The sequence below is a fragment of the Fistularia commersonii genome, chromosome 1, assembly GCF_037954325.1.
Source record: "Fistularia commersonii isolate RoL2024-O1a breed Wild chromosome 1, RoL_Fcom_v1.0, whole genome shotgun sequence".
In the NCBI taxonomy this organism is placed as follows: domain Eukaryota; kingdom Metazoa; phylum Chordata; class Actinopteri; order Syngnathiformes; family Fistulariidae; genus Fistularia; species Fistularia commersonii.
Window position 1 is genome coordinate 19,757,352 of NC_141284.1, and position 13,938 is coordinate 19,771,289.

Here is a 13,938-nt window from a genome sequence, read left to right on the forward strand (position 1 = left end):
AGATGACGTTTGAACAGGAGTGGGCGATTTGAAAGGCTCTCAAGGCTGCAGAGGAAAGTCCGGGACAAGCGTGGATTGCATTTCACTTTCGCAGCGGCGAGCAGCCCGCGTGGTCCTCACAGCTCGTCGAGCAGATATGATGCGGGAGCTTCATCGGGAGAAACACCGACGGGGTTCCGTGTTTTCCCACCGAGGATGCCTCCCATCACATTAATATCCGTCATATTGTTAAGCTACGTGGGCCGAGCCTCCTTCTTCCTGCTGCTGGGGATCTTCTTGAATAAATGATGATGGACGACCGGGCGAGGGAGACCATCTGCCTGCACCTGAGGTCCCTCGCCTCTGCGGTGGGGTGAAATGAGGACTCAGGGACAGCCGGCTGGCGGACAGGACGGAGAGGACCATGAAAAGCGCATTAACCGAGGAACCTCCAACATCTCCTGCACGTCTTCCCAAGACATTCAGACGTTTACTCCGAGTAACATTTTTTATGCTATTCAATTTACTCCCAGTGTGCAAGCCAATCATCCGGCTCATTCTGCATGCGTTTATATACATGTGGATATCCCTGTACATTCATGAGTTACGAGTGTATGAGTGCATTACCTATCTCATTCTTCAAATATACATTGTATGACCATATCATTTTGTGTATATATACATTTTCTGGCCATCTCATTCAAAATATAAACCTTCAATAACAATCTCATTCTGCACATGTACATTTTATGACCATATCATTTTGTATACATACATTTTCTGGCCATCTCATTCAATATATAAACCTTCAATAACAATCTCATTCTGCACATGTACATTTTATGACCATATCATTTTGTATACATACATTTTGTGGCCATCTCATTTGATATATAAAACTTTTATAACTATCTCATTCTGTACATATACAGTTTTTTAGTCATCTCATTCTGTATGTATACCTTATTCTCATGTTGACCCTATTCCGTTTATACCTTTGTACTGTGGGGAACCTCGATCATATCTATCTATCTGTTGTTTTTGCTTTTGGAATGATCTAAAGAGGTCTCTTATTTTAAGCTTCGATAAGTCATGGCCCACTTCCTGGCTGCTGTCTCTTCTTCCTGCCTTTGGCCTCCCCTGTGAGGCCTCCTGGCTGCAGGCTTTGTGCCCGGACCCCCGCTCCGGTCGGGGTGGAGCCAGCCCCGGAGGAGCGAAAGCATCATCCAGCAATCTCGTAGGCGTTCGCCCCTCGGAGGGAGCGCGGCGTTCATCTGAGGAAGACAGTGACCACCGGCGGAGAAGCTACAGCACAGCTTTTATTGAGCACTTTGTGCATTAAATCCTTTACAAAACTGAAGAACATGAATCACAGGAATGTCGTTAATAACTTTTTTGTACCTCTGACACATATTTAATATTAACTTCATAAAAAAAGAGACAATAAACATATTATTGGCAACAATAAAAATCTGGATATAGAATGTAAAAAAAAAAAGGACCCACATCCATTTTCTTAATAAATATATACACAATAAGTACTGTGATGCAAAAGGAGGAGCCTTTCGATCTTTGTTTGCTTTGCAGAGAACATGTACAATCATATTTCGAACAAAAAATATCCAAATCAGATGTTTAATGGCAATAGTGGACATTTTTCTGAGTGTAACTAAAATAACGGTATATTGCACTTTCAGCACTATTTTCTCTTCTATAAAAAATAGAAACAATATTCAGAGACAATATTCAATGGGGCGGTTTAGCCGTGTACTCTAATTACTACTTAATACTTGGATTTTTTTTTTTTTTTTTTTCAAAAATAATGGATTATGGAAAATTGCTTCCTTTTGATTCACAAACATGACATATGCTTAAAAATACACAAACACACAATGCCGTTTACTTGCATGGTGATGATGAAGATGTACACACTAAATACTGCCATGTTAGCATTAATACACTGAACCGCCCTCCCGCAGACAGCGGCGGTCTGCCGTCTCCCTTTCCCAGAGTGAAACAGCCGGCGGCCCGTCCTGCGTCATCAGTGCTATGGCTTCAGTGAGCCTCCCCGGGCGATAGTCGCATCCCAGAGAAACACTGCTGCTCGCACAGCATGAGGTATTGTGGCGACACTAGTTTTTCCACGGAGCATTCTGAGAGCAGGTGCAGTTCTCTCCCGGCTCTTTAATCCTTATAAAAAATAATTCGTGAGCTAAAAATGTGATACATTAAGAGCTATGGCTTTTCAAATGGCATGGCGCTTCTTTTTTTTTTTTGTTTGTTTGTTTGTTTGTTTTGCCATGTTCTGATCGCAGAGGTGTCGCCGGTCCATCATCACGGGGTGCCACGAAGGCAAGATGTGTAAACCACCACTGCTGATGGCTCACCCCCGGCCTCCTGTCGTGGGTGATGTCACCTCCTTCCGCCAAATCAGATTTCGGTCAGGGTAAGCTTGTATATGCCCCCCAGCTCCTCCATGGAAATCTGGAAGGTGTCTTCATTGGAGTAGTGTTTAATGATGTTGTCGTCCATGTGGACCAGAATCCTGCCGTCACACACAAAAACATGGATCGGTCACCTTCCACCATTTCAAATTTGAGCGGCTTTATCTTTTTTTTTTTTTTCTCCTGCCTCAAGACTCGAATGCACAGCTTTATCTCCGGCATGCAAAAATATTCATGCATTTTGAGCTGCTCTTAATGGCTGATGCATAGTAATAGACAGATGGTGTCTGGTTTAGAGTGTGTAGATGCCAAAAAAACCCACCCTTTCTTGCACTTCTTGTAGACTTTTCCAACCTTGTCCAAAGGCAAGTCGTACTTCTCTGAAATCTGAAAGGATATCAAAGTGACGGCAAGACATATTTGAAGATGAACTCTACAAACAACGATGAACTAACAATAAAGTGAAGCAGCCTCTCAGATCAGAAGTGAACAACTTCAAGTCCAATCGTAACTATAAGAAGATTTGACAAGAACAGAGCATGACCTGCATGACTGAGAACCTCCACAGATAACTCTAGAAACAAACAAAAACAAGCAGGTTCACACTTCTTCATTCTGTTGTGCATCACTGTTTCAGGCTCTCCAAACCTGTCTCTTCCACCACACTTCTATTCATGCCCGATCTTTCAGTCTCTACTCTTTATCCGAACCCAAGAAGCCGCCGGAGACCCGCCGTCCCGTTCCGATTTTCATGTGAGGTTGGCAGTTAGTGTGCGCGGGTTTGAACTTACCGCGTCCACCAGGCCTTTCAGGGTGGGATTCTTCAGCATGACGGCGTCAAACACCTCTTCGGTCTCCTTGCGCACATACAGCAGGACTGTGTGGGGAGTGAAGAAGACTGGGCTCAGTGGGAAGCCAAAGTAGAAGAGTTGACGTCGGTTCGGGTTCGAGGCCCGAATCCGTTTGACCCAATCCAGAAAGCAGGGGAGCATACAGGGGTTCGGGTACTTCGGGTTCTTTTTGGGTGTCCAAACCCAATGTGGCCGACATCAAATTCCAAGTGCTTCACATTTCAAAGACAACCATATACGTTTTTTTTTTTTCACAGAAAAAAAAAATCACAGAAAGCCATTTTTATGGCTTTCTGTGATTGGCTGGAATCTGAGTGAGCCGTGGGACAATTGGCTGCGTGACCACTCCCGGTTACCTTCTCTCACAGGAGAGAGCGAGCATTCATTATGGTCTGGACAAGCACATGTCACACCAGGGAGCTGTCCGGCAGGAGAACACCTCCCTCCTCTGCACAGACCTCAGCTGCAAACAACTGGAAGGCCCGTGACCTTTGACCTCTCAAACCCCGACCCTTGAGAACACTGATCCCTCCAGGCGACTGTTGTTTACTTGTCAGAGTCCCCCCCCCCCAAAAAAAATAAATCTTAAATATGAATCTACTTTGGAAGCAAAATTAGAAAGTATTACCTCTGCCAATACTCTTACCAAGTGAAGTAATTTAGAGGGAGCAGGACAATGAAAGAAAATTCTGCTAAATATGATTATGTTATGTAACTGTAGAAACATCCAATAATGATTTGGTGGTTTTCAGAGGAAGTTTGAAGAGTGAAGCCCCAGCATCTACTTGGGTTCTGTTTCTATGAATAGGATGTAGGCTAAAGGGCACAGGCTTGTTTGCATGTGTGTGTGCACAGAGTGATCAATGGCATTCTGTGAGAGGAGGCCTTGGGCATGTGTGTGTGTATGTGTGTGTCGGCGTGTGTCTCCTGTACATCATTGAACACAAGGGAAGGCCATCACCAAGGGATCCATGAGTAGCTCGCATACCTTTCTTTGGCTCCTCCGCTCTCGCCATCTTGGTCGGCGGGGAGGCGAATTCGTCATCGCTGAAGGGTAGCCTCTTCATGCCGGAGCTGCGGCGGACACAGATACACAAATCATCGCTTAAAGGCCGGAAAGCACGCTATAAGATGCACACACAGAGCCTGCGGGCATTTCCTAGAAGCTACATGTGCATGCCTGTGTGCCTTTTTCCGGGAAAGTGTCAAAAGGTCAGCTCAGTTCTATTGCTAAAAGCAAAAGAGATAGTGTGAAAGCAGGGCTTTGGGGAACTCACCTGTCTTCTCCGTCTTCAGCAGAAAAAGGCTGAGAAACAGGAAGAGAAACAGCAGGGTTAGCTCGAAGCCATAAGTGCCAACTGACAAAATGCTCCAGATCACTCCCAACAACACGCACCAGACACTTAGTCGTAATTCTTAATTCAAATATGCGTGTTCAAACGCCACGGCTTGCGAAGACAGCTCGGCCGGTCTGCTCGGAGACTAAGACTCCAGTTCTTACAAGACTGACTTCATCCCTGCAGATGCGAACATCCGCATCGGCGTGTCGACCGGTCACATGTACAGCCCACATGTTTGTTTTATTCTTTATTATTATCAAACCCAGGATGTCCGTTCATCCTATTGTGTATCACTTCCCATTATCTTTTAACTTCTTGTAACCTGCGTTTCTCAGAAGTGCGTTGCCGTCCCGCTCTGCGGGAGCCTCCGCCGAACAACCATATTGATCCAGGCGCTGCGCTTTCATGGGATTCTATTCTAAGCAGGAACCCGATAAACTGGGAGTTTATCAGAAAGTGATATCAGGGCAGCGGCAGGTTCAACCAGGTTCAATGTCACCGCCAAAAATAACCTCCTGGCCCTCGCTCGGCCTCATTGGTGCAAAGTAAACATAGAGGGATAGAGAGAGAGAGAGAGAGAGAGAGAGAGAAAAACGCACTGAACGGGAGAATCCGTCCTGTGCTGGTACTCGGGGAGAAATGTTGCAGCTCGGCCACAGGGGGCACCGCAACACGGAAACGATCAACAAGCGAAGACTGCTTCGGTGGAACAGGCTCCTTAACCCTTTCCCATGTTCCCAAAACTGATTTTTCTCAGGGAACTGAAACTGACACATGCATGATGGAGACTATGTGCTCTCTCACACACACACACACACACACCTTTCGAAGTGTCAAGTGGCGTGTTGGACTTGGTCAGAGTCCAGCCACATAGAAAAGTGCGGCGCTGATAAAAAATATAACAACCCATGAACCGTTCCTACACCTCTCCTGCTCGTCCCCTCTCTTTGCCCTTCCGTCACTGGCGGAACAGGAGCCACCGGTGAACCTTGGCTCCCGGCATGTGGAACCGAAAAACGCCTAGCTTGTTCAGAAACTGGTAAATTATTCATCCTTTGAGTGTGCGGCTGTAAATCTAAGTCAAAGATCGTCGGGACTCCTTGTTCCTGCCAGAGCGCCGTCAGGTCACCTCGACCCGCGAGGCTGTTGACGAGTGGGCGGAGGAGGTGTTTGTGGGCTGCCTGGGGAGCCTGAAAAGGCCTGAACTGAGGCCTGTGTGTGTGTGTGTGTGTGTGTGTGTGTGTGTGTGTGTCACTCACGTGACGTTGGATTGTAGAGAAGTGGATGTCCGGTATGAAAAGGACCGGCTGGGTCTCCAGATCCGTCATCATCTTGAAGACGGTCACGTCGTTGCGTTTCTGAAGGATGGGTACTTTGACGTCGGCAACTGGGAGGGGAGAACACGGCGTCGAGGGTTTAATGAGCCGACCGCCTTCCTTTACCTACGTATGCGAGCAAACATTCTCAGTGATGCCGTTTAACAAATCCAGCTGATGATCACCTGCCAGCTATCCTTCTCATAGCCACCTCAGACTTTCTATCTGACTTCGACGGGTTTGTCCAAGCCCGACAGATTGATCGAAAATATAAGAACTGAAAAACAGTGATTGAAGAAGAAAAACATGGAGATTTGGTTTGTTTTTCGGACACGGTGAATAAGTGATGTAACCCCGCATCACCAACCTAATATTCTCTTGGATTTACAGTAGCAGGTTGAGAGAATAAAGAAAGAAACGGATCGAGCCAAACCGACGTTAGTATATCGGTGCAGTCCGGTTCTCATGCGGCTCCTTTAGGAAACCCAATATTCTGACCCGACCGGCAGAGTGCATGGCTCTGACTCACATGGCAGGTTAGGGTTGAGGTCCGGCACCTTCCCTTTCCGACGGGACTGTTTCCTCTCCTCGTCCCGGATCTTCCTTTCGGCCCCCTTGTCGCAGAAGACCTTGATCTGGCAGTAGGCGCGGTGAATGGGCTTGTTGCTGCGGTTGTTGTAGCTGTACGTGTCGATCTGCAGGTTGAGAGGAAGGCCCTTCACGCCCTTCTGGGAGGAGAAGTCCGTGCTCAGGCAGTTGACTGAGATGAAGATCTGGGAAGGGGTGTCGGACAGGCCACGGCGATGGATCAGACATTGTTATGATGACAACATGAAAAAGCTAAAAAACATCATTCTGCTCTAATCATGGAGATGCGTTTGGTTTTAAGTGCATCGGGATGGAGAGCTGCTCTGCTCCTGCAGGCGCCATCGCTTTTTCCTCTGCCTGTGCCTGTGACGCCCCCTATTGGCCGATTCTAGTAAGCGCACGCTGGTTGGATTCCAGGCTGCAGGAGCTCCTTTGTCCTGGTGTTTGTGTTGAAAACAGGTTAAGACTTTGTCATCAAAATAGATTCTGAGAGAGACTTTGGAAAACAAAAAGTGGAGGCTCCGGAGTGTGGAGAGATCGGTTTGGAATACGAACATGTGAAAATCATGACCAGAATATTTTTCCCTGCTTTTGCAGTTCTAAAATAATTAAAAATAAGTAAAAATAAATAATAAAAAAAATCGTTGATTCGCGAGGTACACATTGATTTTTCAGCATTTCTATTCATTACTGGTCAATTCCATTAACAGCAAATGATCGAAGAAACAATGTTAATCCCCTCTGGAAAAAACAGAAACTAAAAAAAGCCCTTGTGCGCTAAGTAGTATTAGGACAACACCCCAAAGCAGGTAAACATTAGGGATGGGCTGCTATTTGCAAATACATATATCTGCAGGGGAAATCATCTAGGGGCAAACGACACACACATCTTCATCAAACAAACTGGTGGGTGGCGCTTGCAAAAACACGCACAAGAGGATGAACATCCTATAGATACAGGCCTCAGGTCATGAGACAGTTATTCCTACGTCCTGGTGAGAGAGGTTTGTGCACGCTGCCGTGTTCACGCCGACTTCGGTGTTCAGAGCGCGACTTCCGGACGAGGCGCCGCGTTGGCTCTTCGTGGGCTGTCAGATGTTACGTTAGACGGCGCAAGCGTCAGACCTCAAAACTCGCGCCTTTTCCCCTTGGTCCAGCCAGTTGGACAAGATTTCAACGGGCTTCCTCATTCCTGCAGTCTTTGCATCTCCGAGTTGATGGCGGGTTGACGTTCGCCCGCAAACTTGTGAAACGGTCATTCGCAAGGTCTGAAAATGTAAGTTTATCTGGAAAACCTTGGGAAGATGTGAGCCTTATTTGGCTTTGTAGGCCGGGGGAAGCTCCGTCACTGACTTGGTCGAGATCTTTGGAGTAAAAGGTAATTGGACAGGATTGCGGTGCTTACTTTGGCCTCTCCGTTGGTGTCCCAGGAGAAGGAGATGGCGTTGTAGGAGATCTCCTCGATGTTTCCGATGGTGTTAAAGCTCTCCTTGTAATCAGCTGGAATGGCAAACCAGACGTGAAATCAGTATCAAGGAGACAAGAAAAGACAACAATCATCCCAGGAGGTGTTTTGATCCTTGGGAATGAGGAGCTTCAACAACTTGGGAATGGCTGAAATAACAACGCTCTTCAGTACATAGAAACCAAACTGTGACCACACCGAAGCTGCTGAGCTCCGTATCTTCAGAGCTCAGAGCTGAGCTCCATATCTTCGTCTTCTTCTCCTCTAGACTGCTCCCGTCAGTGGTCTCCACAGCCTCCATCTAACCCTCTCCTCTTACACCAACTAACTTCCTGTCCTCCTCCCCTCCATCCATAAACCTTCTCTATGGTCTTCCTCTGGACCTCCTTCATCTTCAGCATCCTTCTAGAAATCTACCGCGATAGACTCCTTCCTGATCGTCTCCGTCCTCCTCCCTCCCACAGAGGAACCTCCACAGATCATCTCTGCTGCCTCCCCGCCACCATGGAGCCGCTCAAAACACCGAGCTCACCGATGTCCAGACACCTCTGCTTGGCGGTGTGCTGTCTGGAGTGCCAGTACTTCCAGTGTTTCAGCTGGTCTTCTCTGCACTTCTCCTCCCCAAACACCACCATCACCACACTCTGTCGAGGAAACCGATGCACATTTAACATCCCCCCCATTATGCGCACGTGGTATCTTCCCCCTTGCAAACACACACTCGTACCCTGACTTTGGTGATGGGCTGCTGCAGGCCCTTGTTGTCCAGCTCCCGCAGAGTGATTGGATAGAACTGACCCTTGTTGAGGTACGTCATTGTGCCGTCGCCGGTCTTCTGACGTAGCGACTTCGAAGCCTCGAGGGTGTACTCAAAATTATTCCTGAAACACGGAGGGAGGATCGGATTTATTTGTGTATTTGGGGAGCGTGCGCACAAACATCAGCGACGACGGTCGAAAGCGGGGAGGAATAAATGAAACATTTCATCCCACACATGAACCTGAAGGTGCAGCCATCACGGCCTTCCATCCAGATCCATCCACCAGGATGTATCCATGTACCGACGCGCAAACATCGCATTATCCGTACGTCGTCTTGGACTTGTCCAACACGAGTCCAGGAACGATTAGAATATGGAGCGAATGGTGCAGATTCCAGTGTTTGGTGTTTTTCCTCGTGGACGTAAGAGAGAGAATCCGTGTCCGCAAGGGTCGGGAGACGTGCCGGCGGCCGACTCACCCCAGGACGGTGTCGAAGTGAGAGTAGTCCTCGGGCGTCATGGAGGCCATACGTAACTGGAGATCCCCCGGGAAGGAGAACGCCTGCGACACACAAAGAAGGGGGGCGGGAGAGAGGACTTTAGAAAACTAACTCTTCCTTCGGCACGGGGGGAGAAACGATGAGTGTCATCGCTGCGCGGTTCTGAGTGTGAACTGGAATCAATACATCATTTTTCACCTTTATCCTCATCCTTCCCCTGGTTTCCCGGCTAACCCCACCCCACCCCCACCCCCCGGTAGCGGGGTTTTGTTGGGTTACTCTTTTCTTAGGTAATCCCCCTCCAGGTTAAAAAGAGAAGGGAGAAAGAGCCGGGCTATTGTCGGAGAATAGTACAGCACTTTATTGTGCTGCTGAGACAATGGCATAATAACACACTGCCCGCTGTTTTGGCATGTTCAAATAAAACCCGGGAGGGCCGAGCCCACCGCCGGCTCCTTGGGATCGGGTGAATATCCTATTGTTTGGGTGGGGGAGATCTGAGACAGGAGGGGGGTATCGGAGCATTAGCGGGATTTAGAAAGAGGGGGGTATTGGATCGAAACACTCGCCTCCTGGGAACCGTCCTTGAAGCTCTCTGAGAAGGTGGAGTCGGGGGGTGTACGGGACTGCGTGACGGGGCTGAACTGGACCGCGCTGTGGGTGAGCTGCCGCTCGAAGACGCCCACGTGGCCGTCGGTTTCGGCGCAGTTGCTCGACACCGAGAAGCCGTGCGCCTGGACCTCCGTCTTCACCGGCGGGTAGTTGGGTAAGGTGGCGATGGAAACGGTGACGGTCGTGTCTGCAGGAAGAGAAGGATGAAACGGGGGAGTTTCCCGGAAGGAACCTGTTTGTGGTTCATCGCTGAGAAACGGCCAGCAGACCTGGGGAGGGGAACTGGGCCCTCTTGTCCTGGGCCAGCTGCCGGATATTGAAAGGCCCCTTGAAAAGCTGGATCCTCTCCATGCTGCCCTCCTGCAACGGGGCTATGGGGTGTCCAGGCTGGAGGTGGTGTCTGCAGACACACACACACACTGCCTGAAATGACCGGGATGCTGCGGGAAATCGTCACAGATGCTCCGAAATGACGTGACGTTCAGCAAATGTGCAAAAAAACATGAATTTAAATAAAATGCAAATAAAGCTTTACATCACTCGCTAATTAGATACTATTGGTGACTAGTTACGACTTTGTCTGCATCGCTTTTTGTGGAAAACACGTGTGAAAAAGTGCGAGGAGGACAGGGGTGGGAGAGGGCACACTCATGGACGGTGCATTACGGAGGAAATGTGCAAAGATGTATCTCAGTTCCAAGGTGCCGAGGCTCCAAGAGGCTATTTGTTGCGCTTTTATTTTCATCCATTAATTCATTCTCTATACCGCTTAGACATTGCAGGGGGGGGGGGGGGGGGGGGGTTCCACGCTGTGATTGGTCGAGAGGGAGGGTGCACCCCTGACAGCTCCATGGAAGGGTCGCGTATGAAGATATACAACTATTTACCCATGCATTCACATGGCTGGACAATGTGGTGAACCTCCTGCGTGTGTTTGGACTGTGGGAGGAACCCTGAGGAACCCCACGCAGACACGGGGAGAACATGGAAGCTCCACACAGGAAGCCCCCCCCAGTGGGAATCCAACCAGGGACCTTCTCGCTGCGAAGAGGAGGCTCTTGCAGCCCGCTCTACAGTGAAATGACAGCCGTCACTTACCTTTTGTTAGCGTCCACATCAGAGAGCAATGCGTCAGGCTTGCCCTGGGCTATTGTTCTCTTCTCCCTGGGTACCTGTGGGGGGGTAAACACAGCCGCTCAGACCGATCCCGTCCAGTGTGGTCTGCGCCGGCCACCGATGCCCCCGGCAGATGTTGTGTCCTCGGACCAGATTAACATTAAGAAGTTAGGGACGTACCTTGTAGTAGTCGTAGAGCAAGCTGAGCGCCGCGGCGCTGTCCTCGTCCCCGTTGATGCTCATCATGGCTTTGGTGGCCGCCGTCAGCGGGTTCTCCAGAAACGACTTCCAGGCCTCGTCCTCAGGGGTGAAGGGGCGGCGCTGGCCCCCGTAGCCGGAGTCATTCTGTACGACCAGGACCGCACGCTTGCTACAAAAGAGAATGTTCTGCTTGGTTCATTATTTTCTTACGTCACACTCCCAGGCAAAGCGCCGAACCCGACATTTTTTAATGATAAACGGAACATCGTGGAGGCCGCACGTGAAGGAAACAAGGGGTCCATAAACGCGGCTCACATCACAGAGATTGGCACGATGTGTCCGGTTCGATCACAGGACCGTCATTTAAGGTGAGACTTGTTCCTCAAGCTTTTGACTGATTGCGCAACCAATCTTGGGCATCTTGGGGCCGAGCCGCCTCAGAAAAGATGCTCTACAGGCTCGTCCGGTGTGACGACTCCCTCCCGGAGCCGTCATTGGGCGAGGAGCTCCCCGCCGCTGACGTATGTGACCCCGCAGCATTCCTGCATCTCAACAGCTTCGCGCTGATGTTTCGGTAAGTCCTGAAAACTCGGCGCTGACCGGGTACGTCCCGGCCCTGTCCCGTCCGCAGGCCCCCGTGGCTTCTTGGCCCGTCACCATGACTGGAGATATCAAACTCCTAAAACAGCACGAAGCGCCTGACAGGAAGTCTTCGCTTCCAAAGTAGAGAATTACGGCCGCTGTTTGCACAGCCTTTATTTACTCAGATCCGTCGAGTCAACCGCAACCCGGCTCTCGTCGTCGAGACTCCATCTGGATCGTTCTGTTCTTCACGAGGGCCGTAGCAAAGATATAATTAGTAATTCTACGCCGTAACCCGATAGGACGCGTGTTTACTGGCAATAAAACGGGGGACACGCAACCCATGTGCGGACACACAAAGGTGATTTGATTTGCTCGCTGTTAAAGGATGGTCCTTAAAGTGGCACGGGGCTGCTGCGCACGCAAATGTTGCTTTTTCAGCAATGCACCCCCCCCCCCCCTCCAACGAATGTTTGGGGAAAAAGTAGACGAAACGCTGGAAAAGCTCAACCCGTGTCCTCCCATGCTTGCTGACATCATTGTCTATGTTAGTAACCGGGCCAACGCCTAACAGGTGTAACATTTCATTCCCCTCAAAAAGTCCTTGTCATTGCAACCAACCCCCCCCCCCACCAACCCCCCCAACCCCCAGACACACAACTCCACTATGAGAAAAAGAGGTTAGAATTTTAACATATATTAATACACCTTGTTTTTCAGAAGAGAGAAAAAAAAAACTGAGCCACATAATGAATCATTTTGCGCAATTTTGATCCGAGAGTGACCGTCATTTCAGCGCTGAAAGCAGCGCTGCAGAAAGCAGGAGTTGCGCTCCCGTGGAGGATGTTTTCCGTTCCCGTTTATTCCTGAGCAAACACCTCCAGAGCCCAGCCCGCGACTGGCTGTCGGATCTCGCCGTGAAGTCAAACAGTGCGCGGTGCGCTGCCGTCACGGGACGCGCTCTGCTCGCACGGCAGGTGTCGGCTCACCTGCCGTGCGCAACAGGTGAGCGTCCGGCGGAGAAATGGGAATATAAATGAGCCGAAAGCACGACGGCGGCCCGGGAAAGAGGGGGACCTCCATCCCCCGGGTCCCCTCCCCGGTCCCCCGGGGAAGGCTCAGGGGAGGGGGCACCGGGGCCGCCCGCGGCCGCTGGGCGGCGGAGAGGCAGGATCCTACCTGTCATGCTCCTGTGACATTTCGGTCGGTCGAACTGGACTTTCTAGTTGGTTCTGAAAATCCGATCCGTCTTCTTTGCCACTTCCACTAGATGAGGGCCGCGGCGACGAGCGAGCAGTCCCCGACCGAGAGAACGGGTTTTGTCGGCTTTTCTTGCTTTTTGGGGGCAATGCTTAGAAACCGAGGCCGGTTTTACCTGTGCCATCGCCACGGATTGGATTACAGGTGGACGAAAAGGCGGGGCCAAACTGTCAATTGCGCCCTGATATGCGTGGATTGGCTGTGCAGGTGACCTACCTGGGCTGCAGGACACCGCCTTCCACAGCTGTGATTTCATCCCGGGCTTGGGGGGAGGAGGGGGGGGGGGGGGGGTCCAGTCAAAAGAGGAATTAAACCCCAAACCACACACACACACACACACAAACACACACACAATCATCTGAGAGAATTAGTCTGCAAGCCTCTACTTCTCCCGGCTGCTCCAATGGCCTCCTTCTTCTGCGGAGAGCAAAATGGATCATCAGGGAGGACACATCTTTGTTGTGTGTGTGTGTGTGAGTGTGTTTCAAAATAGACTGAATTCAACACTATCATATATACTAAGTTTGGAGCGGGTGAGGAAAGCGGACTTTTTTCTTGTAAATGATGTCATGTGATCGCAGATGTGTGTGTGTGTGTGTGTGTGTGTGTGTGTGGTTGTGGTGGTGGTTTTGACTGATAAATGCTGAAAGTGAGTTCCTAAATGAACACCCGGGTGTTTTTTTTTTCCGCTCTAGGTTTCTACCTGTTTCTTCCAGGGCTCATCATGAAACCTCATCTTCAATGATCATGCCCCCCCCCCCCCCCCCCCCCCCCCCCCCCCCGCCCTCCCCTGCCTGTTGACATCCTGTTCAACTGCAGGAAGTCTTTCCCACTCCACGCCATCCCACACCATCCCATCCGTGTCATCGTTTACCAGCCGCAATGGGCAGATTAGCATCAGCCAGCACAGCTGCAGTTAAGAAG

At 50.0% G+C, this 13,938-nt stretch overlaps 1 protein-coding gene across 1 annotated transcript; it reads right to left on the minus strand.

The window, feature by feature from the left end:
- Positions 1-1,280: 1,280 nt before the first annotated feature.
- Positions 1,281-13,098, minus strand: grhl1 (grainyhead-like transcription factor 1). The gene is made up of 16 exons (XM_086153418.1): positions 12,934-13,098; positions 11,152-11,341; positions 10,954-11,027; positions 10,125-10,255; positions 9,813-10,042; positions 9,223-9,305; positions 8,711-8,864; positions 8,516-8,627; positions 7,924-8,018; positions 6,460-6,703; positions 5,874-6,001; positions 4,552-4,580; positions 4,263-4,348; positions 3,215-3,300; positions 2,746-2,810; positions 1,281-2,524 (listed from the first exon to the last, which is right to left on the minus strand). Exons 1-16 carry the CDS (start codon positions 12,951-12,953, stop codon positions 2,410-2,412), a joined length of 1,842 nt encoding a protein of 613 aa, XP_086009544.1. The 5' UTR covers positions 12,954-13,098; the 3' UTR covers positions 1,281-2,409.
- Between the last annotated feature and the right edge of the window lie 840 nt (positions 13,099-13,938).